We start from the raw sequence: 24276 nt of genomic DNA, 5'->3' as shown, positions 1-24276 counted from the left end.
GATGGCGTGGGCCGGACCGGGCCTGGAGGGCGGGGACGCTCCGCATCTCCCCGCCGGCGCCGCCGCAGGGTCGAGGCCCTCTAGGCCGGCCTGAGCCGCGGGGGATGGCAAGGGGAGCGGGAAGAGCTCCCGCGGCGGGGAGGTGGCGGCCGCGCCCCCCTCGCGGGGTTCCGGCGCGTCTCGGGGGCGAGCGGCGGCAGTTGGAGTCGGGGGCGGGATGGCGGCGGACAGCGGCCAGGCTGCGGCGGGAATCGCTGTCCCCGTGTGAGGGCGGGCGGGCGGGAAGGGGGGCGCGGCGGTGGCGGTTGCGACCTGCTGGGGCCGGTCTTTGGGCGGGGGAGGGTCTGGACTGCGCAGAGAAGCAGGAGGGGTCGCCTCATGCCGAAACTGGCTCTTTGCGAGCCCGGCCGTGTGTGAGGGGAGTAATCCTGCGGGGGTGTTTGGGGATGGGTTGAGGGCTTCTCCAGGGTGTCTCTTTGCCTCTGGACTCTGTCCCATCGACAAAAACGTTCCACAGCGTTTGTGGTGGAGATGTGAGCAAGCCACAGTTAGATGGTTACAAGATGTATTTCTGCGTAGGTGGTGTCCATACTGCAGGTTCTGGCATGCCTGGTATCTAGAGTTATTAGCAAACAGCTGGGCTGTCGAGGAGTTTAGTTTGTTTCTTCTAGGGCAGTGTTTAGGCTTGCAATTTACCTCCCATTCGAGGCAGTAAAACCAGGATGCTCTGTTTGATATGTTTGGTGAGGGTAAATATGATAATATCTTATGGTCACAGGGAGAAAAAACCCATGCTTTTTCAGCTGTCATTTAAGCTTGTACCTTAACAAAAAAACCAACCAAACAAACAAACAAAAAAAAAGGCCTGAATAGACTTTCTTCAGTTTTCAAGGTGGTTTATCTCTGGCCTAAAAATGACCTCTAGTATTTTTGGGCAATAGGTATCTAGTTCAGAAAGCTATCAATTAATGTAAAAATATTTGATATCAAGGTGTAACTTTATATTCTCCACTTGTGTCATTTATTTCCATAATACAGCAACAGTAGTTTTAAAAAAAGTAATCATGCATAAATTTTACTCATGTACCTGAAATTTGCTTTCACATATTTCTTTTTTTTCTCATAAAATGTATGTCATTGTTTGAAATGTGTTAGTGCTTTATTTTATGGACATGGATGGAAGAGGGTTTCCTAGTTCTGATTTGACCAGCGATGCTTTTCTCATAGAAGAAAAAATATTTTTGGAAGCCCAAGCCTTAAAATGGCCAGGAAGAGACTTGCAAGCAATGTGCTGGTAAGCTTGTCAGTTAGTAGTCAGTGGAATTCAATTGTAAAAAAAAAAAAAAAAAAAATCAGTGCTTTTGCAGGTAAAGCAAAGCTTGGAGTAGAATGAGCATTAACAGCTTGAGTTGTTTATGCAGGAGGGTTCAGTTAGACAGGCCTGCTCCTGTGAGTCAGGCTGCCTGCCAGGGCCTTCAACAGAAGCAGCTGCAAAGGTTCTACAGAGTGTGCTCAAAACTTATTTTTATGGATTGTGCGTGCCTGTGTGGATGTTCTTATATATATTTGTACGTGGGTGTCTCTTATCTAACAGCAGCTGATAGGTTTGCTTTTGTTTTTGTGTTTAGATGTTATTCTCAAGGTATCACTTTTTCTCTTTCCAGGCTTTGATTAGTATTTTAGACTCATAACATACAGTTCTATGGAGCTGATGTTTTACTGTCACTTTCAGCTTGGCTTAGAAGGCTACTTTGCTGGAATGTTTTAAAGGGTTAAAAACCCTCTAGGATTTGAAGTTAATTTAAATAGAAGGAAATACGTTGGCCTCACCAAAAAAAGAACTGGAATCATGGATCAGAACAACAGCTTGCCAGCCTATGCTCAAGGCTTAGCCTCCCCTCAGGTAAAACCAAATTATTTAATATGCAACTGTGATCTGAATTTATTTGTGAAAGTGTTTTGTGTTTCTTGCATGTGACTTCCAAGTTTTTTGTTTGGAGATCTGAAAAATTCTGCTGGCTGTAATAATAGTATGAAGCAGAATTTTAAAACCATCAATCTGTATATACAGAGGTATAAGAAACATGGAGATACTTGGGGTTCCTTTAAGTTGAAACATGACTGACAAGTTGGAAATACTAATTTAATTCTGGTGGTTACCCTTTAAATGAACATACATCATGGACTGTTGCTGCACTATGAATGTGTTTGGTACGATGGGCACAGTCTCTGTTCAAACAATTGCAAGATAATTTGTGGGTCAAAGTTGAGAGGTGCTTGCAAAGTAGTGTCAGAAGAGTATCAGCATCATTAGCTGGAGGTGAGCAATGCTAGAAATGACAGATTCCTAGAGGTAAACTTTTATTCTATAGCAGAATTGCACTGCCCAGGCCTTTCTGGTTTTTAGTGAGTTACTACTATAAGCCTCAGATTTGATGTGATCAACTTACGTGGATTTCTTTTTAGACGACTCCTGAGAACTTTTTATCTTGAGAACAAAATGGAGTCAACAGGATCTGTGCTTTCTGTTTCATGCTTTCTTCTGTAGGGTGCAATGACTCCAGGAATTCCAATTTTTAGCCCAATGATGCCGTATGGCACAGGACTGACACCACAGCCTGTCCAGAGCACCAACAGTCTATCCATCCTAGAGGAACAGCAGCGGCAGCAGCAGCAGCAGCAGCAGCAAGCAGCACAGCAATCTACATCACAGCAAGCAACACAGGGAACATCTGGTCAGACTCCCCAGCTCTTCCACTCACAGACTCTTACCACAGCCCATTTACCAGGAACCACACCTCTGTACCCCTCTCCCATGACTCCGATGACTCCAATAACTCCTGCAACGCCGGCATCCGAGAGTTCTGGGATAGTGCCACAGCTACAGTGAGTGTCCCACACATTAGTGCAGTGTATCCTTTCTCAGAGAGCCTTTTAAAGACTTTGAACCAAAGCCACATCAGGAATTGCATACTGCATTTTGGTGGGATGGGAGGTCCTGAGAAGCGATATGAGTAAATTTTGCTTTTATTTTTAGCTTAGCTTCATTATTAAACCACTTATTAATATAAACAGTTTCTTAGTGATTTGTCAACGATAAGTCTTCTAAGAATGCCAGTGGAGGATGTTATATATGTCTTCATTTAGCACCATTGTAGCTTTTAACTCTGTGCACTTTAGGAGTTGATGGTGCTTTAGCTATAAAGTAGTCTGGGTTGATAATCTGGTATTTCAAAATATTTATACCTTGAAAGATATTCTCATTTGTAATTCATCAGATACTTGTGACCTGTTTACAGAAAGGCAAATAGCTCCACTTTGCAAACAGCTCCACTTCACTGTGCATAAAATTTTGTTTGTGAGGTATTAAAGCGGAATACAGGAACTCTCACAGCTGAAGGGGAATTAGAAGGGTAGAGGGGAAGAAACTAGGAGCTAGAGCTGAGTGGTACTTAATATTCCATATTCCCTTTTCTAGTTCATGGCTGCAGCAGAGTTTGTGATAAGGGGAAAAAAAAACTAGAACTAGTTCTAGGATTAGGTATGAAACCATTTTCACCAAACTGTCATTTTTAAGTAGTTTTACAGCAATTTATGGAAGGTCCAAAGAGAAGTGGTTGATAGCATAAATTTTGCACTGAAAGAGTAGTTCTCTGTATTTCATGTGGATTTTTGTGTGGTTTTGTTTGTTTTTATTGTTGTTTGTTTTGGGTTTAGTGTTGTGTTTTGTTTTGTTTCATTTCCCCCATTGAGTACCTTTAGATTTCAGGGTTTTCCCAGAAAACAAGTTTCCAACGCAACTTTGCATTTAGGAACTTCTCTTAAGCTTCTAGTGAGACCTGCTTTCCTATCACCTGGCAAGGAGTTTACCTCCAGGGTCATTCCCCTTAGTCCTGTACCTCTTTCTCCTCCTTGAAGGGCATACCAAGGAAAGTTGGAGATGGTACTTTTATTACCTCCTATGTTCAGCAGCTTCTATGATGGTTGGGGGGCGGGCTCTCGGCATCAAGAATTTTTCCTGCCAAACTGAAATAGCGATTCCTCTCATGAGACATTTTTCATAATAGCTGGCAGATAAGGAGGAATCAGCAGTTATGCGTGAGAAGTTACTGCCCTACAAAAGGAGGTTCCTCAGCTAAAACACTGTTCAGGGCTTCTGTCAGCAGGAAAGATGTCATTTAAACTCACTTGGAAAAACAAATTATAAAAATGAAGTTAATCAAGCTTGCTTAAAAATGAGGAAGACACATGAATTCTTTATTGTCTTTTTAATGTATTTCTCTGAACTATCTTCAGGAATATTGTGTCCACGGTGAATCTTGGTTGCAAACTTGACCTAAAAACTATTGCGCTTCGTGCCCGAAATGCTGAGTATAATCCCAAGGTAAGAGAAATGTATTAGCGCTCATCCTATAACAAATGCACTGGTTGTGGGTGTAATTTGCTGTAATAGATTGAAAAACCTTCCTACTGTAGATGCAGTTTTATACTACAGCCAGAAAAAAAAGATTCTTCAATAAACTTGGAACTTTCTGTCAAACTAGTAAACACTTTTGTACTGACATAGCTGTGTTTTACATCAGATTGTAATTATGTGGACTTAGAGCACAGCACATTTAGGAAGAACCTAACCAACAGTGTAATACACTGTCAAAGTTGGTTGTTGTAGAGCTGGCCTCTGCTGCTATTCGTATGGGCTTGGTTGTAGCGCTCCGAAAGTTCCCTTTCCATATGACTGTGAAACATCTACTGGTGGAGTCTTGTTCCCTGTCTCCCAACAAGGCAAAAGGGAGGAAGAATTCAACCTCTGGGCTCCTGCCAGAGCCACAGTTGTTCTGTATACACTGTGGCTTCCTCCACCTGGCTGCTCCCCTGCAATTCTTGTGGTTGCAGCACTGTTTTTTTACAGTGTCACTTGCCCTCTGAGCTCTGTTACTTCATGGTGTTCCCCAATACTCCTGCCATCTCCTTGCTCCTGATGGCTAGGTTTGGTGCAATAGCAAAACAAAATTGTTCTTTTTGCATGTCAATTTCTAATTTGCTTGCTGCTTCTAAATAGCAGTCTGTTCAAGTGTGGGATTTTTTTCGCTCAGGAAACTTTGAACAACAGCAGAGAACCTTGTGTGTTGAATCAAGAAAATTACATTGCTTCATTTTTCTTTCAGCTACCTCCTCTTGGAAATGTTCTTTGCAACCACAGTAGTTGGGCGCTATTTCTAGTAGAAGTTGAGATGTTGTGTAGCTGAATTGACTTGCCTCGGGAAGGCTTTAGTCTTCCTAGGGTGTGGGGTTTTTTTGTTGTTTTAATATTTGGGATTTTGCTACAGTTTACCTGAACCCTGTTATCAAAGATTAAAGCAGGAATGCAGATGATGAGTAACTGTTACTCTAATTTTATATTGGTGATGCTGTTACATAATTGCATGTGAGTAAGATATTAGAGCAACAAAAACTAGAGCATGTAATGATAACTGTTAAGGTAGGGGTAGGTGGCTGAGTATAACTTGTAGGCTAGAAAAATCAATACGAAATGCTGTTTGCACCAGTGAAGAGAAAGAAGGGTTATGTAACACTCCTGACTTCTCATCAGTACATTCATCTATCAACAGGAGATGTTGCTTGCCTGTATTACTTAAGCCATAGTTTGACAAATGTGCTGTTAGGTAACCCACGCTACCGCCTTGGTTATGTCAGCAGGACAACTTCTGGGAGTGCATGGTGAGCTGGGCCAAGTTAAATATAACAGGCAAACAGGGGTGTGTGTGTGTGTGTGCGCCCACATCAATTTCTAGTATCTTGCTTCAAAGTGTTCAAAAGTACTTGGAAATGCAGGCAGAGTTGCTATAGTACTCAGAAAGAAAACCTCAGGCTAACCGGGCTGCTGTGTTCTGCTGTGGTAGCTGAGGTGACTTCTGTTTACACAGAACTTTGATCTCCAGCTGTTTTATTTGCTGGTATTCTAACACTGGCCAGGTTTTTAAGACACAGAAACAAAACAGATCATAAATTCCTTATAACAAACTAAATTTCAAGACATAAGGAAAATTTTAAAAATTATTTTTAAGATGGTCTGTATTGCTCCGTCGCAAATTTTGGCATTATTTATATGTTGCTTAAACAATAATGAGAGACGAGCTTAGTAAAATAGGAATGCAATGGCAAATATCCTTGCTATCTGACTCTACCTCTCAGCATGCGTTTGAAGCTACTTACAATTTAAGCATTTCAAGTAAATTTTGAGTGATCCATAAGTGTTCGAACCTAGTATTTCTTTGCAATACAGTGTAAATTGCTACTTTGATTATGCAAATTTGGATTTAATATTATGATTACAGCACTATATCACTAATAGTTTCCATGTTCACATTTCAGCGTTTTGCTGCTGTTATTATGAGAATAAGAGAACCACGTACTACTGCACTTATATTCAGCTCTGGAAAAATGGTGTGCACAGGAGCGAAAAGGTATGTTTAGGCATGACAAGCAAACTAATTCAGGCTAATTCCTCTTGTACCATGATGCTTTAGAAATACTATTAAAGTAGTTGTATATATACAAAAAAGTTGCACAGGTGCAACTAAGCTTTCTTCCCAATTATTTCAAATAGACTGATATACTTTTCTTCACAAAATGTCTTGTAATGAGTAAAAGGACTTCCCTATGGAAGGAAAAATGGTGGTTCTGTTTCTGAAAATTTCAGTGACTATGCACTAGAACTGCTGAAACTGCAGAGGTGGTGGCTCAGGAAGAGTGATTTTATATTTGAATAGTTTCGTTCGTCACAGGCTGAGAGCTCCAACTCTCTGGTTGCTGTAGTCTGATCTGTTCTTAACATGATCAGCGAAGCATAAGAATTGAAAACTAAACATAAGCTTAACTCCAGTGGGCAGGAGAGAAGTTCAGCTCTGAAAAAGTCTGTTAGGAATCCAGAAGGAAGTTAACGGGCAGAAATGAATGAATAAAGCTGTTCAGGAAGTGCTTTATTTGCCTTGTGATGCTTGAAGTTCAAATTGTTACTTTTCATTAGGAGCAAACAGATGCTCAGCTGTTTACAAAACCAAAGCAAACCCAAGTTCTGCAGCAGCATGTAAGGCCATGCAGTTGTGTTAAACCCAGGTTTGAATGCCTGGGCTGAATCAAGCAGAGGATTTTGGCAGTTTACACATTTTTATAGAAATAAGCGTTTTCTAGCAGTAGTAGTAGTAGTAGTAGTTCAAAGTTGTACACTGAAAACCTAAGTAACAGTTTTCACGTCTCATTAGAGGGACTCGGGTCACTACTTGAAGAGTGTGAAATATGTGGATTGATAATTTACTGTTTTCTGCCTCATGAGCATTGAATACAATGTTAATTGTGGTCTAGTGCTAAAATTAGCATGCAAACCAGTGCTAGTTGTTAATTGTGGATATAAAAATTTTGCATGTGACCTCCTCCTCCCCCTCAACACAGATTTTTTCTTTTTTTTCCAGTTATATATTTGTGGTTTAATGCTATTTGCTTTAAATAATATTAACTGAGGAAATAATATACATATCCTTTGCTCACTTCAGTGAGGAGCAATCCAGACTGGCAGCAAGAAAGTATGCACGAGTTGTTCAGAAACTGGGTTTTCCTGCAAAATTTTTGGATTTTAAAATTCAGAACATGGTGGGCAGCTGTGATGTGAAGTTTCCCATCAGATTAGAAGGACTGGTACTCACACACCAGCAGTTCAGCAGGTAAAAAATGCTTGCTTATGTCTCATTCTTGCTGCATATGGACTAGCTTAGTGACAGATGTGTTTAGATTATTCCCTTGCACCAGAGGGAAACCCACATCTCTGTTCCCATTGCTGCTTTGCCTTGGCTGTAACTGATGTTGCCCAATATGAACCCATCATAGTGATCTCCCCTGCTGGTCTCTCCAAGTTTCAGGGAACTCTACATCTGCTCTGCCTATTGCTGCAGTGCTGCAGATGAAAGACTGGAGCATGTGTCTGCAAGCATGTTTAAACACTGTCACACTCTTCTCTTACAGCTATGAGCCCGAATTGTTTCCTGGCTTAATCTACAGAATGATCAAGCCAAGAATTGTTCTGCTTATTTTTGTTTCTGGAAAAGTGGTTTTAACTGGTAAGTGAGGACAGTATCTTACTCCAATAGGTTAGGTTTAGACTGTATAACTGAGAACACACAATGATACCAGAAGTATGTACGCTGCTAGGTACTTTCCTTTAGGAAAGAGACAGTACTAAGAAAGAACAGATAGTTCAGTATTCTGTGGATAAAAATGCACAAAGCAAACCACACGTTTGACTAAATCCATATAGGCAATGACCATGAATCCTAATCAAGTGTGCAGGTGCATAAGAAGCTGTAAGAACACAGGCAGTGTTTTTGGCAAAATCTGAAAGCCTGTTTCTGTGTGCTGGGTGTGAGTGACGGAGCTAACTGTTCTTTGACAGCTTGGCTGTGGGCTGCTGCCATTCTCCTTTGATACAGCGGCCAAAGAAGGGGAGATGCTCGAGCTCTAGGACCTCCTCAGCCTCAGGCAGTCCACCTGCACCCCTCATGCTGAGTCTTACTATGGATAAACACAAGGCTTGCAGACAACAGAAGCAGCATAGACCTGCTTTATGGCAAGTGGCAGGCCTCTGCAGCACTCTCCGTTACCAGATCTGGCTCCCCAGATGTTCACACTCTCACAAGAAGATCCACCAGTAAGGCCTTTCTGCAGAAACATCCTACAGGGCTGTGCTGTGTAGTTGGGTCTGCATAAATTATGGATAGAAAAATCCCATTTACAAGTATAGCATAAGCATGAAGATGCTAAGGAAAATTTTACTGTTATCAGAATAAGCAGTGAGAAGGCTGATAATGTGTGCTTTCTATGAAATATGTATTTGAAAAAATTGTAAAAATAGGTATTTGTGGATACACATGGATTTTATGTAGAGTTGCATTCTAATAAGCATTTAAAGTTAAGTATTTGGCAAAAGGTACAAACTCACTTAATTCTCTCTTTTTCTTCTAGGTGCTAAAGTACGAGCAGAAATCTATGAAGCATTTGAAAACATCTATCCTATTTTAAAGGGATTCAGAAAGACAACGTAACAGTTTCTACGTATTTCAGAGAAATCAGGGATATATTTTAAAAGGTATTGTGTATGGCACAGCAGTAACGAGACGGACTTCCAGTGAAACTGCAACACCAGGACTTGGACTATTTCCCAGTTAGTGCCTACTTCCCTGATGCTCAAGGGGAACTGTATTCTTGATTATGTCTACTGAGTTACTGTGAGTTGCTTTACTGGGCTGTTCCTGAAGCAGTCCCTCCAAGTTTTATTTATATTCTAGCTTTTAAATAGTTTTAATGCCAGTTCTATTGATAGAAAATCCGTAAGTTGGTTTAAAAGACAAATGCAACTGTGTCACTCAAGTGTATAAACCACTTAAGTTGCCATGTATATAAGTTTTTAACTTCCTTCCATAAGACCATGGTTTTTATAGTTTCCAGAACTTAAGCTTTTAAATTTTTTCAATTTTAAATTTCTTTATTGCCAGACACATTCCCTCTTTCTGGTATTAAGCAAGACAAAATAAATTTATTAATGAAAATGGCTCACTGTACATATATATATATAATATATACCTTCCTTCTCTTTCCTCCTTCAGCTCCACATGTACAATAAACCCTGTTTATACAATTATGGAAACTGTCTTAATGAATTTTAAAATTACCCAGCTGGTAGAGTAAAATACATTTAAAACTTTTTTTTAATTTAATCTAGATTTTCCAATGGCATATGCACAACTGTAAGTGACTTGTCTTTTGGGGAGAATCTTAACAATGCTCTGGCTCGCTTACCAGCTCTCACATCCTTGGCAATGTCTAGCTTGAATATTGCTAATGTATTAAAGCAAAGAGAGGACTGGTTAAAGAAGTTTGTGTTCAAGTATGTGTTGCCTCATGTTCAACAGATGGGATTTATGCAGGTCTTCACTAGCTACACTTAATTGGAACAAAAGATCCCTGCTTAGCATCTAGAATTTTTTTCAATTACTACTTTTGTATTTTACCAACTATGACAGTCTCACTATATTAGTGTTCCTGTAAAAACGTCAAAGCCCTTCCGACTAGAGTCAGTATGTATATAATCTTATCTCTGAACTGTGCTTGAAGCTTTATGGGCTGAGAACTAAAAATAAACTTTTTTTTTTCTTCAGTAAATTCCCAGTAATAGTAACCTCCTTTCTATGACTTGCACATTCTTTCAAACAGCTTTTATCTAAAACTAACCCAAATGTTAACTATGGTCTCTCTTATGTACTAAGTTGATGTTTCATACCAGACAAAAGTTTTGGCTCGATTTGCTGCTGCTCCATTTGCAAGTCCTGAGTGACCTTACTCCTTAGTCTTCTCTACTTTCCCCATAGCGGAGCGCGCTGGTGTTTCTCCAGGCATTTCAATAATAAGTTTCATGTATCTTATCAGAAAGCTGCTGTTCAATAATGTAGCTTTGCCAAAATAAGTTCAAGATATCCAAATACTGCATCCCCTTTAGTGCCACACCACTCAGTGGTGTGAGCGACTGAACATTCCTGAGCGTTGTTGAATGTAACTCTATCAGTGCTTTTGCAGGACCCTGAACTATTACCAGCTTATCCCCAAAACTCTTAAGTCCACAGGAAAGCTTGGAGCCTTAAGTAACCGTGGGATGGTTTTCAATAAAATCAGTCAAGCTGTACTTAAGATACTGTTTGCTGTTCTATGACATGTACCAAGGCTTAAAACAACCCTTTTAGAAGTTAAGTTCTGTGATGACCATGCAACTTGAAGCATTCCCTGCCTGCTCATTTGAGTATTTCCAACATCTAAATAATACGAAAAACCCAACAGTGTGCCTACAGTTTTAATAAAATAACTTTCACAGTCACTGGTAAGCAGACATGAATGGCTTGAGGACGATAAGGGAGTAGGTAACTGAAGTAAATTCCATACGAGAGAGAAAAAAGAAAGCCTTCCTTACCTTTTCTGCAAATGTAGCTATGTTCACAGAAGTAGTTATATAATTACAGTGAATTCAGCATTATGGTTTCATTTTCTCTTGCCGCAGCTACATGGCAGTAAAATATCAGATTAATCCCTGCAGAGGGTACTTACTTTTAAACTTCACCAAAGACAGCAGACTTAAGGTACAATTCAGTCTGAAAATCTGCTGCTACAGGCAGTAAGTAACAAGACAGACCGTTCTGGTATGGCTGGCATTGTTTAAACTGCTTCTGCACCCAAGAGCCCCATGCAGAAAATACATATATATATATATATATATATATATAAATAAAGAATCATTATTCTTTTGTTGGCTTTTTGTTCTAGACTTTTCTCCACTGGTCATCCTGCATCTTCAGTAACCTTTTTTTCTTCGTGGCTCCGGTTTACAACGCTTCCTGCCCAGCATGCCATCCTCCATCCAATCCCTACTGTACCATGGAAAGGCTGATGGGTGACCCTGTGTTCTATTTCACTTGCATTATATCACCAGTTGCTGCATTGCTGCCCAGGTTATTTTATCTTCTCTCACACCTTTTCCATATATGAAAAGTTTAACCCATTAAAGTCAGATAAAACAATTTTTGTGCAATATGCAACAACTGCCAAGTTAGATTCAGTGTACCTTTTGAGAAAGAGAAGCAGATTTAAGTTTCAGAGTGGAGTGCCTCCCAGCTTTGTCTTCGCTATGACATCTGTACACCTCCTGACCATAAGCATTCTAATGCCCTTGCAGTAGTCTGCTTTTCTCTGTGAATTAATGGTAACGTTTGAGTAGCAGGAAGAAAATCCTGTCAGACAACAATGTAAGTTCTTGAAGTTCAGTTGCCAACAAATGATACTTGAATCAAAAAATATTTAATCTTTATTTGAAGTGAATTAAATTCACTAAACAAATGCATTTGGCTTTATTACCAGGTTGAAGTAAAAGCTCCTGTGGAGCACAAGAGAGAGGCTACCAAGGTGTACTTTGATAAGTTCTATCATTGTTAAAAGATACACAGATACCAGTGACTTTAGTTCAATTACTCATTTACCAAGTGCAGAGATGCACTGAAACAAGGCAAGTATTCTATTTAGATGATTGTTCGAAGTTAAACAGAGCCTGCAGAGAAGTCTTGTTTCCATATGAACTCTTCCAGGTATTCATTTCCCGCACCGCAATTGTCAGCGCAAGTGTACACCACCAGCGTGCCCCAGTCAATGCTCTCTCCAAGGCTGTCAACCTGAAGATGGTTCAGGAGCTGTGGCATAATCTTCAAGGAAAAACAGAGGTTTAGAGGCAAGCCACAGCTCTCTACCGTCTCGCTGTGTCTCTTCTCCAAGAAGAGTCCTGCTTTCATTTATGTTCTCTTATGCCAAAATCCCAATCCAAACTATTAACACAGCAGCTCAAACCCATTTGGAATTCCAAAAATAGTGTAGCAGATCCACAGACAATGAAAGGCATAACCCTGTGTATCTATAGAACTTTTACTTCACTAAGCATTGCCAGACTTGTAAGCCTTCTTTCATTTGAAATTATAACTATGTTTTGTCTTTGCATGACATTAAGTGTATTTGCTATACATATGTTTCTGGCACTCAAAATCCTACAGCTGAATATTTCCAGCCAGACATATTTCCAGTGTACATTGTGAAGGCCTTATTTTTAAAATATACAATACCAGACTCCTATTGAGAGATGGTTCCACATTCACAAGTGCACCATTTTACGGATGGTGCAAATTATCAGATAGGAACCTAACTTCTGTATATGAAAGTCTTAAAGGAAAAAGCAGTTACAATAGTAAATAAGGGCTGTCTACAATTTAGCATAGTTAGTTTGCAGCAACTTCAACTACCTTGCTCTAATTATAAGCCAACACCTATAAAATTAAAACCCGTTAAGTCTAAACTACATTACTTACATTATCTTTAAATTAATGTACATACCTGGAATTCAAAAATCCTTTTGGCACCACATAAACAGCTTGGGATATCTTTTTCTTCAGGAATATTTTCACCTGATACCCAGATTGGGCCTTTTCCTCCTCTGCAGTATCTAATGATCTGAAATAGAGCAGAAGTTCTAGTTCTTAAGAATGTCTTTTCATCTTGGTATAAAATTGGTATTTACTGACATAGACAAAGCAGTAAGATGGTGCAGAAAAAAGTCACTTCCTTTGAGTAATACCCATGGCAAAGTCCATCAGCTGCAAATGCAGTATTCTAAATGAGACAGGTTCTTAACTATTTAAATTGTAAAAGTATTCATACAGCATTTTTCAATGATCCAATGATAAACTGCAACAATTCGTATTTCTCTAAGAGACCCAGAAATACTACATCAGGTATTTTATAGCCTTGAAATGAAGAGCAGACAGACAGATCAACAGAAGACAGATCAACAGAAGTGTACGGAAGTCAGGAATGCAACCCAACTCTGTTCACAGTTCTGCACCTAAATGCAAGGGGACTGTTCTAATGTCCAAGGCAGTGGCATTTTCAGACATCCTTTGTTGTTCTGTTACTTTATCTAAGTATTTATATAGCAAATTGGGCATTATCAACAAAGGGGCACTTGCAGAGAGTATGGGGATGGTCAGAGAGGGAGGTGATGCACCTACTCCAAGCAGAGAAGGGAACAGACTAAGTCTCCCACTTTCTGGATATGCAGCCTCATTCCTCAGCTACCAGGTAAAACATAGATTTTCTTCCTTTCATGGATTTAGGCTCATGTTTCCTTTGAATGGAACCACAAACCTTGTTTCTGTTTGACAATGTGGCTTTTTTCAGCCTCTTGTATTAGCAAGAAATGGTGGGGAGGAAGAATTCTGTTTTAAATAGTTGAAATTTTAAAGTCATCACTAATTTGTTCAAGCAAATTAGCTTTGAAAAAGCCAAACCAACCACCCATGCAGCTGGTGACAGTGACAGAGCTCCTCGCTAAAGTTTTGGTTCTTCTGAGGAAAGCCAACAGGGCCAAAGGCTGGGGAAGAGAGTGATGGTTCACTTTGGTTAGAGCCACTTCACAGAATGGCAGGTCCTCCTTAGATTCAGCACCCCTGTGCCTTCCCACCAACCAATTTCTGTTTTAGATATGCAGGTGCCTAATTCTTTCTTCAGCATGAATTCTGCTTATGAGGAAGACTCAGGGTATGTTGGTTAAGGTGTGCGGAGGATGAGGAGGCATCCCCATTGCCATTTCTAACTGTAGGTATGACAGGCAGTGAAACATTATGCAGGCATGGCAAGGTGCTGTGCCAGAACCTCTAAGGTCTAAGGCTATCCCATCTTCTGACCTGCTCTGGTTCAGCAGCTACTCGCTCTTTAAACATTTGGAAGATCTTGTCTTCTTCAGTCTCATGTTTTGCCATTGCTTCCAATGTCTCCTCATCTAAGGATTGAATTGCTTCACCTAAACAAGTTAAAAACCACCACAGGTTACAGGATAATGCAAGACAGCCAAAAATTAAAAACAATATTGTACCTTTAAGTGCATTTTGCTCTCAAGAATAATTCTCCATGTAAATCACTAAGAAGATTGTTGGTTTTTTTTCTGTGACATATTAAGATGCAGTCACACACACTCATTTACTAATTTTAATTGCATTTTAAAGATAAATGTCAGTACTGGAACACTGGAAAGGGAAGAAGTCAACCTAAGTTTATGGCTCGCAAGAGGGATTGCTGAGGCTACTGAACCTTCAGAATGTGACACTTGGAAAAGGCCACCCATGCCATGTGTGTGCCAGACTTTAGTTTCTAGCATTGACACTTGTATCTGTCATACTCCCATGTTCACATTGAAGTGGAGCACCAAGCAGCCTGGAGACACCTTTATACCACAGTAAGGGACGGCTGGGAACCAACAGCCCTCCCCTGTAACACCACAAACTCTCCACCCTGTGTGTGTGCACAGCCGGTGTGGTGAGCTGCAAACACATCCTGAATTGGCGGGGGAGTGCAGAAGGAGGTGCCCGCGCTTCAGCTGCTTAATCCAAGGTCAATTAAAACAGCCTCCGAACAGTTTTCTTCTAGCACAGACAAGGAGACTCGTTAATTATCTGTAAGTTAATACAAATTGAACCAAGTCAAGCCAAGACCATGTAACTCAATCTCCCAAATCTCATAGTGACCAGCAGCAGGTGCTCAGGGCCCTGGCTTCCACACTGGAGTTGTTCCTTACCTGTGGGGAGCACACAGGGACACAGTACAACTCCCAGCTACCTGCAGTTTCACTGCAGCCACAGCTCTTGGGGTTGGTGCTTAGTAAGTCTCTCCTCTAAGAGCAACTTCTATTACAGGATGTATAAAAAAAACTTGCATCACAAATACAGCCTTTTGTCAACAGTAGTTAACAATGAACACTTAAAAAATCACAGTATTTTGTATTTTGAAAATGTAACAATGTCTTCATTAGGAAGAATTACGGGCAGCATCTTATGTCTTACCTGCACTGGCCGTAGCTCTGAGCTCTTCTTGTTCTTTTGGGTCCTTTGATGTATCTACAGCTCCTTGCTCATCACTGGGATCTACACTGTTGTCAGCAGGAAATTCTGGTTCCTCAGGTTCTATCAAAATTTCATATTCTGGAAAAAGGAAGTCGTTATGCTCTGGAATTGCATTTGCCGAGCTATCTACAAAACAAAACAGACACCATTTCATTACATCATTTCACATCACACATCCTTCCCAAAAGCTAAACAACAAACGACATGGCAAAAATATAGCATTTATAAATAAAATATAAATAAAATAAATAAATATAAAATATATAAAAGATATTAACTATTTAAAAATATATTACTTATATATAAAATATAAAAATAAATATAAATAAAATATAACATTGCATGACCAAAAACTGTTCACATCACTGAAGGACCTGATTTAAAGGTAAGGAAGATTTTACATTAAGAACAGCAGAAAACTACAATAGGTGATATGTTGCTTTGAAGGTCTGTAAATCCAAGAAACACGACGACACACTGAACAGTATTTGCAGCTGCATTTTAAACTCCCAAATCTGCAGTTTGACAGCTCCATGTACATCTCATTCTGACCAGCATATGAACATAAGCATGCATCAGGTACCCTGAGGCCATACCATTTTTTATTTTTCCTTTTCATATTGCAAGTAGGCAAAGTTTCCAAAAACGCATCAACTGTACCTTCTGTAATAACTGTATTAACTATGTGCTAGTATGTTTCAGGTTTTCCGTATTTCAGTTAAATATTACAAATGTCTGACCTGTAACTTGCTTTGCACAAGTCAACTTTTAATGTTCAGCTTATTTCCACTTCCTACATTCAAAGTTTTTGGGACTAGCACCCCACACTGAATGACAGGGCATACATCATGCACATTGTGTTTCATTGCACCATTATTAATCTTATACTTCTGAAGACTTAAAAAAAAATATTTAAAATACTCTATACTTGTCCCTTTAACAACCAGCAAACAAGCCAATGAATGAGACAAAAGAGCAGGAGAGGGGATGGTTTAAGAAAAAAGTCTCTAAAACAGCACACTCCTGGAAACTACTCTTTTTATCTATTGATCATCACAGTATCCTCTGAAAGTGTCACCTGTGTTCCTTTACAGCTTATGAATAAGCCATCTTAAAAGTAGCCTGCAAACGGAAAAAAAAAATTGGTCTACACCCTTTTGTCTTTTTATAACATAAGACAGAAAGGTCTTTTGAAGAGACTAAAGGTACACCTTAAATTTATTAGCCTTTCAGAAACAACAAAGATCCCACCTTCTTATGACACACTAAGTAGATATCTACGAAAAAGAAAAGCATCTGAAAGAATCACTGATAGTTGCCTTACAAATCCTAAAACAAGGCAAAAAGACACGACCTCCTTTTCTTCACTCCCCGCAGGCCCTGATCCCGCTGACGAGCAGGTGGGGCAGGCTACAAGGACTGCCGGCTTCGCAACGGCAACGCTCCTTGCCCAGCAGCTTGCGATCAGAGCACCGTGCGACCACAGCTCAGAAGCAACGAAGCCAACGGCAAACAGGCCCTCCGTCCCCGACACGCACCTCCAGCAGCGAGCAGCCCGCAGGCCCGCCGGTGCCCCCGCCGCCAGTCCAGCGCCTGGTGCTCCGGGCCGCAGTAGGCAGCGCGGCGGCAGCGCCCGCAGGCGCGGGGCCCCAGGCAGCCGCAGATGCGGCAGAGAGCGGCGCCGCCGCGGAGCCGGCAGGGAGGGGCGGCGGCGGCGGCAGGGTCCGGTGGCGGCTCCTCGGGAGGCGGCTCGGCCGAGTAGATGTCGTTCTGCCGCGGCAGTTGGTTCCGGAACACTGCGGGCGAGAGGGGGCAGTCAGCGGGGCGGCGCCCAGAGGTCCTCGCCCCCTCCTCACTCGCAGCCCCCCGCCTCACCGCAGAGGGGCCCCCGCGGGCCCGGCTGGCGGTAGCAGGCGGCGCCGCGGCAGGCAAAGACGAAGAGCGTGCGGTGGAAGGCGTCGGGGCGGTCGGGCAGCGGCGCGTACAGCTGCAACAGGAAGGCGCAGGGCTGCTGGCAGCGCCCACAGCGCAGGGCGGCGGGGCCCGGGAGCCCGGCCTCGCCCAGCCACGCCGGCCGCCCCCCGACCTTGCTGGGGAAGTAGGCGCTGCGCAGCCGCCAGGCGCCCGCCGGTCCCACCGGCGCCGCGAAGCCCAGCTCCACGCCGGCCGCCATGCTGCCGCCGCAACCGCCACGGGCCGCCCCGCGCGCCGGAAGCGCCCGCCCCCAACGGCCGCCTGGCACCGCCCAACGGCCGCTTGTCTGCTGCGGGTGTCCTGAGGGGAGGAGCTGCCCGAGAAGGCGGGGCCCGCGCTCTGCCGCCTGCGACCCAGTCGTGCTTGGGGAGACATGACAGACACGTTAACCACGCCGCTTTAATTCATTTTTTAACTATAACATTCGTGAAGTAATTAAAATAAGAAACAATTAGCATTTCTGGTTATTGCCCGAGATTTGATTTGTGCTCTTCGCTTATGAGGGCCTTATCTTACATGTAGCCAGCCCGCAACATATTTTTCTAAATATTAATTTGAACAGCAAGTCTTTTAATTCCCTGTTACATTTTCACATCCATTAAATATTGGAAACGATTCACATTCCTTGTTACAAGTCTAGAAAAATGTATTTAAGTAGCCATTACTATGCACATCTCTTTAAAGATTTACCAAAAAAAAAAAAAAAGTTTAATCCTTTTTTTAAAAAAAAAAAAAAAAACACAGAGTAGGGATACAAATACAAATCTAACCCTGGGTGGCAGCAGTTTGTCAGTGGCAATGGAGAGCTGCCCTGCTGGAAAACCCTCTCCATCCCTTCTGTCCCCCAGACAGCCAGGTGAGGGGACACTGTTGCCTGCCCCTCCCTGCTCGGCTGGGGGTGCTCGGTGCTCACAGCCAGCGCGTACGTCCAGTCACATCACGAACCACTCACAGTCGTGCAGCCACAGGTTTCTGTACAGGTATCCTAGCCTCTAACAAAAACACACACAAAAAAAAAGGTAAACCGCCATCAGAGTGGTTCAAAAGAATGTTTATCAATATGGTGATAGGCGCTTTATATATATAAATATAAAATAAATGTATATAAAAGTATTTTCAATTTCATTTCAAATTCATCTGATTGATTGTCTGTGTTTCTTGACAGGTCTTGTCTATAGCTGATACTAATGAAGAGTCCACAGACTCTTTCAGATCCTTTTCCTCTGCTGCTGCTGAGCTGATTCCTAACAAAGGTGCTTTCCTTTCAACATAGCAGGGATCGAGCTACATACTTTTAACTGTATGGACTTCCTTAGCTTGAGACTTTGAACAGCTAAGTGTAAGGGCTATACCAATTGCTATATTGTTTTCACCTTTCTGGATTTCAGCCTTGTCTAAGATGGTGACTGAGATGATGGTGATGGCTGAGACCCATTCCCATCTGTATTGAGGTTTCATGAAAATTTCATTTCATGAAAATGCTGTAGATACCACTCCATTAAACTACTTTTTGCTTTATTTCCCTTGGTCCACTGGGTTGCACAGTATTTCAAATAAAAAAGGGCAACTCAAAGCTGAAGTCAATGACTCTAGAAAAAGTGTTGTAAAAAAAAATATATTGTTAGGATTTTTATACAGATAAATCTATGGAATTACTGCTCTTCCCCCAAGTAGCAAGTGATAGGACCAGAGGAAATGGCCTCAGGTTGCACCAGGGCAGATTTAGATTGGATATTAGAGAAAAATTCTTCCCAGAAAGGGTTGTCAGGCACTGGAACAGGCTGCCCATGGAAGTGGTGGAGTCAGCAGGCCTGGATGTGTTTAAAAGGCCTCTAGACGAGGTTCTTAGGGACATGGTTTAGTGCTAGAGTTAGCTTATGGTTGGACTCAATGGTCCTGAGAGTCTTTCCCATCTGAAATTATTCTATGATTCTATACTAGGGAAAAACACTACAGCTAACATATAAATTACTTTGGACAATGCACGTAACTCCAGAAACTCTCTTCAGATTAATTAGAGAACACTTACCAAATACATCCAGGATTTTATTAACAGCCTCTTGATTTACATCATAAGCGAATCCATTGGACCTGCAGTTAGAAGAAAAAAAAAAGTTTATTCAATGAATATTTCTTATTCCAGTCATTTCTATACAAATAACCTGAATTAAACATTTTCATAATTACATCATAATTTTCATCCCACCAGCATACATATTAATTTTAAGGACATGACAGGCTTCAACTATGGTTTCTTTATCCTTCCTCTTGTTCACAGTCCTCATGTCTCTTTCTTCCCTTGATTTTTATTAGGGACAACTGCAGGAAGAGAACAGTTGTTTGTTTTGAATCATATAATTTTCTAGACTATCTCTCTGAAACTGAACCAAATCTACAGCTGATGTCGAACTCTGTGGCACTTGATTTATTCATTTTACTTGAAAGCAGACTTTAGCTACAGATATCTGTTTAGCACAGTGACATGGCAGGGGACGTAAGAAACACAGTACTTGGTGCATTTTCCAGGAGCACTACAGACCTTAACGAATTCATTTCCTGAACAGAGGCATAAGAGAACAGCTCAGGGTCATCAGCTGGCAACTACCTCCTGTGAAACACTCAAGACATTGTGGGAACTTGTCGTATCAGGGACTTCCATGGCTATATTTTTAAATACAGTAAGGAGCACCACAACACAAATTAATTTGATAACAGGAAATGCATGTCACCATATTTTTATATAACAATAGCTAGTTTTTAATCTTAGGCCTATAAACTATGAATTGTGTCAAAACGCTTCAATGTCTATGTTTTCAGTCAAATTACTTTAAGATGTCAGTGCTGAAACCCTCCAAAAATTAGTAGTATTCCTAATTATTGCTTACATTGCCTGATGTGCCTTACTGTAACACACAGAGTAACTCATTAAAACTTATTAAAACACAGAGTAACTTATTAAAAATAAGCAGGAATGTTCTCTTTGCTTATCAAAGCCTTTGGAAAAACTTTGAAAACCAAAAGCTAAAAGGAATCAGAAGCAGCCTCCTAGTGAATTAATGGATTTTGTTGCTGGGTCCCACAGGAGCATCTTCACTATGAGGGGCTGCCATTCTGCTTCTACAATGTGTACAGAAAGGAACTACCTGGGTCTTCACCATGACTCAAGTAAAGCCAATCAACCTCCAGTTGAGTGGTGCTCAGGCAGTCAGGGTTCTACTGTTCTCCTTCATACTAAAAGCTCAGCCATTAAGAATTGCCAGTAAGGGCACACGCTGACTTCTATATACCAAAAAGGTGATGTTACGTACATTTTCTTCTTCTTCACTGCCCCTAGTTGCACAAGAGCTGCTAAGGCATTTTTCTGCATGTCAGAAGACAGTGCTTCATAACACTGTGTATTCCCTACAAAGAAAAAGCAGAAACACAATTAAAAGTTCTATTACTATCCATTAACACGCTAAACTTAAAATCATACTGTGCAAAGGCTGTACACACCCTTCTCGAGTAGCTGAAAAACAAAGTTGCGGACTCCAGGTACAAACTGCTTCTCAGTAAAGACTTCTTTTGTTTCCTTTGAGAGGTATCTGAAAATTAACTAACATTTACCAAAAAGTTAGCACTTCTTTCCCTTTGGTTATCGGTTTATTATTAATTACAAACAAGCCATCATAAGGAAGTAACATTATTACACTTCGAAAAGTGTAGGAGAGAAACTCCAAAGCATGTGAAATTTTTATTACTGTTTAATGAGCGTAGAACCCTAATATTAAAAGATTCAGTATTACTATAATAGATACCTTAGATATCAATTTAATATTCCTGTATTATCCAGTATTATTTTTTAAGGCAATACCTGTTTTACAAGTGGGAAAAACTGGGCAAATCAGTACAGTTCAGCCCAAGTCATACATCAGATCACTAACAGATTCCACTAGGTTCAAACATCTACATTCCCACCAGTGTTATGTTGACATACCAGAGATTTTAGCCTCCTATTTTTGTGTACATTACTTATTACAGGAGCATAAGTGTGTAGTCTTATTAAAACCTTGGAAAACAAAGTGATTTAAAGAGATACAGATCAAATTAATAACTCCAAAAGAAAGCTATCAGATACAAGATGCAAACTCATTTCCACACCTGGCAGGACAGCCCACATAAATGAATTAAGCAAGAGCTCCTTGTAAGAAAGAGTAATGAAACCAGTAGCACCACACTCCCCATTAAATTATAAACCCACAATGGGCCATCACATTACAAGGTAGTTATTGCTTTAGTCAATTGGAAGAGTCTGAGCCAAAAGCTGAAGTCGGCATCTTGATGATGTTTAAGATATCTGTTACTGCTGTTTCTCAATTATTGCACCCAGCCACGAAAACAGTCACTGTTTATACTGTAGAAGTATCACAGCTCTCCCTATAGTTTACCTATAAAACAGAGGAGAAAAAAAAAAGATAATTTTCCAAAGAACAACATACCTGATAACCTTCCACAAAAGGTCTCAACAGAGCTGATAAGAAAGATACTATAACACTTCCTTTGTCAGTAGGGTAGATTTCCTGTTGATCTGTTTGAATGGCATCACATTTTGTGAGTAGAAAACATCCTTCTTCAAAATCCTGTAAGGGAGAAGCATAACTGAAATTTTAACATCTACAATAAGCACAGCCAGCTTTCCTCACAAAATCAACAGCAAAAACCACACAACAGCACACTACTTCTGTTTCTGAACTTGGTTCTCAAGAGACTCAAACCAAAATTTTCCTGTATAACAGATATAACCCCATAAAAAGGCATCAGGAAGGTGTTCTTAAACACAGCAGCATCTCCATGCACGAGGCCTAAGAGCAAAGAAAGCAGCTGTGGCTGCTGCTGTAACAGCCAGCCTGAGCTGCCTCAGGATTTTGTAAGAATAAGGTTGTGTGGTTTAGGGTTTTGTCTATGGGTGGTATTTATTTATTTTTAAAGTCAGGGTTTGCCTTTATCTTACATCCACTGTTTGCAATAAATCATAACACAGTTCACTGACCTACCCTCTACAAAAGAGACAACACAATCGCCAAAAGTTTAAAATTATGAAAATGTCAATGACAAAATCATTTTACTGGCAATATCAGTGCAAGGGGGAGGGGACACGGGACACACAGAGAACACAAGAGGATGGGGCACAAACATGACAGACACATAGATGAGTACAGGGGTGGGTTGTGAAGAAAGCCCTTAACATTATAGTGACTCTTTCATTTCTCTGCAGTGAAGTCAGGCATAGCCAGTCACCCTCCTGTTCCCTGCTTGAGTTTGGTACTTAAAAAATAAAAAAGCTGCAAGAGGCAAGAACTGCTAAGAATGAAAACTAAACAAGCGGTGCCAATCAACCTTTAAAAAAGGCGCAGTTCTCTTCTGTATAAGAATCGATGAGATTTTAATATAGCTGCAAGTCTTGAATATTCTTATGAAAATTATACATATCTCTTAACATAGTGAAGATCACAAATATCACCATCAGATATTTGACCTTAGCATTGATAAAAATCACACATAATCACTTTCAAATCCAAATAAAAACTACACCTGGATGTACCGGTTTATTTTGGGCGTGATGCTGAAGCAGGTGTGTGGGTTTTTTTTAACTTACAAACTTGTGCTCACCTGCATTTCCAGCTGGCTGGCCCAGAGTCAGCTCTGACCCAGCAGGATGGGCGCAAACTCACACAGTGAGTCCTGCGGAGAGCAAAGCGCTGCCTGCAACTTGTGCAGCTCACACAGCTCCCCTGCACCCAGCTGGGTCGAGAGAGCGTACTGACATGCTGAGCCCTGTCATCAGGCAGCACGTGGGAACAACCCTGACTTTGTCCAAGAAGTGGTTGTATAGGGTGGGGGGAGAAAAGAGGGGAAACTTTTCAAGCAAATAGGATGCAACTAAAGCTTCCGTAAGACTCTATGAGGGACACTGTTACACCATTAGGAAAGTTCTCACTTCGAGAACCTTCACACTCTGCAGAAGATTTTGGCTCCTGAAATTTAAATCAGGCTTTACTATAAGTACTTCCCTCATAGTGCTCACGATGTATTGTCTGAATCTACATGAGATAAATGCCAGTAATAAAAAGGTAAAAGAACTCAACCATGAACCATCAACACATTAAAAAAAGTTTGCTAATGCACAGGTACATTGAAACCTTCAGAGTTCAGGGCATAAGAGCCGTTATATAAACACTACAGGGTAGATGCTGCCATGCTGTGCAGTGATGCAGAGGTGGGTACGGAGGGCACATTAGCAGATGAGACACTGGAGGTTGGCCCAGTCCCCTAGCACCCCAGCCAGCACAGATCCCACACATGGAGCCACACAAAACAACTGACCACAGCTGCACTAAAAGAAGTATAATCAACCAGAGGACAATAGGTTCTTAAATTTAGAATTGCATACTCAATTTGTCAAAGATAACAAGAGCATACAATGGCTGATCATTAATTGGTATAATACCTACAGTTTGTCTTTCTCAAAAAGCAGCAGTGCCTCTCTGCTACAGTCTGCAAGAGCTTTTAGGAAAAATTTTCCTGGTGTACCCTCAATGAGAATTCCTGTTTTGTTTCTGTGCTGAAAGAACACACTTTGTGACAATATTCAATTAAGTCTACATTAACACTTTTTTCTTCACAGCCTAAGGTCTCTTTCATAACTGCAGAGCAAGAGGACAGTATTTATGCTTCATTTAAAAGACTACCTTACTTATATTTTTTATATCCATGCTGGAAGACTGGTAGTTTTACA

General features: G+C 41.0%; 3 protein-coding genes across 5 annotated transcripts in view; 1 reads left to right on the top strand and 2 right to left on the bottom strand.

The window, feature by feature from the left end:
• The first annotated feature begins 365 nt into the window (after window positions 1–365).
• TBP (TATA-box binding protein) lies at window positions 366–10209 on the top strand. Its single transcript, XM_065834286.2, has 8 exons — window positions 366–1294; window positions 1733–1903; window positions 2549–2886; window positions 4297–4384; window positions 6373–6464; window positions 7551–7718; window positions 8017–8111; window positions 9013–10209. The coding sequence occupies exons 2-8, from the start codon at window positions 1850–1852 to the stop codon at window positions 9090–9092; spliced, it is 915 nt and encodes a 304-aa protein (XP_065690358.2). The 5' UTR covers window positions 366–1294; window positions 1733–1849; the 3' UTR covers window positions 9093–10209.
• A 1664-nt stretch (window positions 10210–11873) lies between these two features.
• On the bottom strand, window positions 11874–17731 carry PDCD2 (programmed cell death 2). 2 transcript variants are annotated; one of them, XM_065833786.2, is made up of 7 exons: window positions 17614–17715; window positions 17403–17514; window positions 17066–17323; window positions 15468–15653; window positions 14316–14431; window positions 12967–13083; window positions 11874–12287 (listed from the first exon to the last, which is right to left on the bottom strand). In XM_065833786.2, the coding sequence occupies exons 1-7, from the start codon at window positions 17698–17700 to the stop codon at window positions 12126–12128; spliced, it is 1038 nt and encodes a 345-aa protein (XP_065689858.2). In that variant the 5' UTR covers window positions 17701–17715; the 3' UTR covers window positions 11874–12125. The 2 variants fall into 2 exon arrangements, with proteins under 2 accessions (XP_065689858.2, XP_065689856.2); XM_065833784.2 differs by having other exon boundaries at window positions 17403–17731.
• Window positions 17732–17882: 151 nt separating this feature from the next.
• GNPAT (glyceronephosphate O-acyltransferase) overlaps window positions 17883–24276 on the bottom strand; it is a 22755-nt gene continuing 16361 nt past the window's right edge. For both annotated transcript variants that reach the window (XM_065833782.2, XM_065833783.2), the window contains exons 12-16: window positions 21980–22120; window positions 20997–21096; window positions 20810–20903; window positions 19531–19592; window positions 17883–18493 (exon numbers count right to left, since the gene is read on the bottom strand). In XM_065833782.2, coding sequence (XP_065689854.2) covers window positions 18450–18493; window positions 19531–19592; window positions 20810–20903; window positions 20997–21096; window positions 21980–22120 — 441 coding nt within the window. In that variant the 3' untranslated portion in view covers window positions 17883–18449. The remainder of the gene's footprint in view (window positions 18494–19530; window positions 19593–20809; window positions 20904–20996; window positions 21097–21979; window positions 22121–24276) is intronic.

Source organism: Patagioenas fasciata, chromosome 3 (assembly GCF_037038585.1).
Source record: "Patagioenas fasciata isolate bPatFas1 chromosome 3, bPatFas1.hap1, whole genome shotgun sequence".
NCBI lineage: Eukaryota > Metazoa > Chordata > Aves > Columbiformes > Columbidae > Patagioenas > Patagioenas fasciata.
The sequence above is the reverse complement of the archived record's forward strand: the minus strand, read 5'-3'. Positions and strand labels throughout refer to the sequence as shown.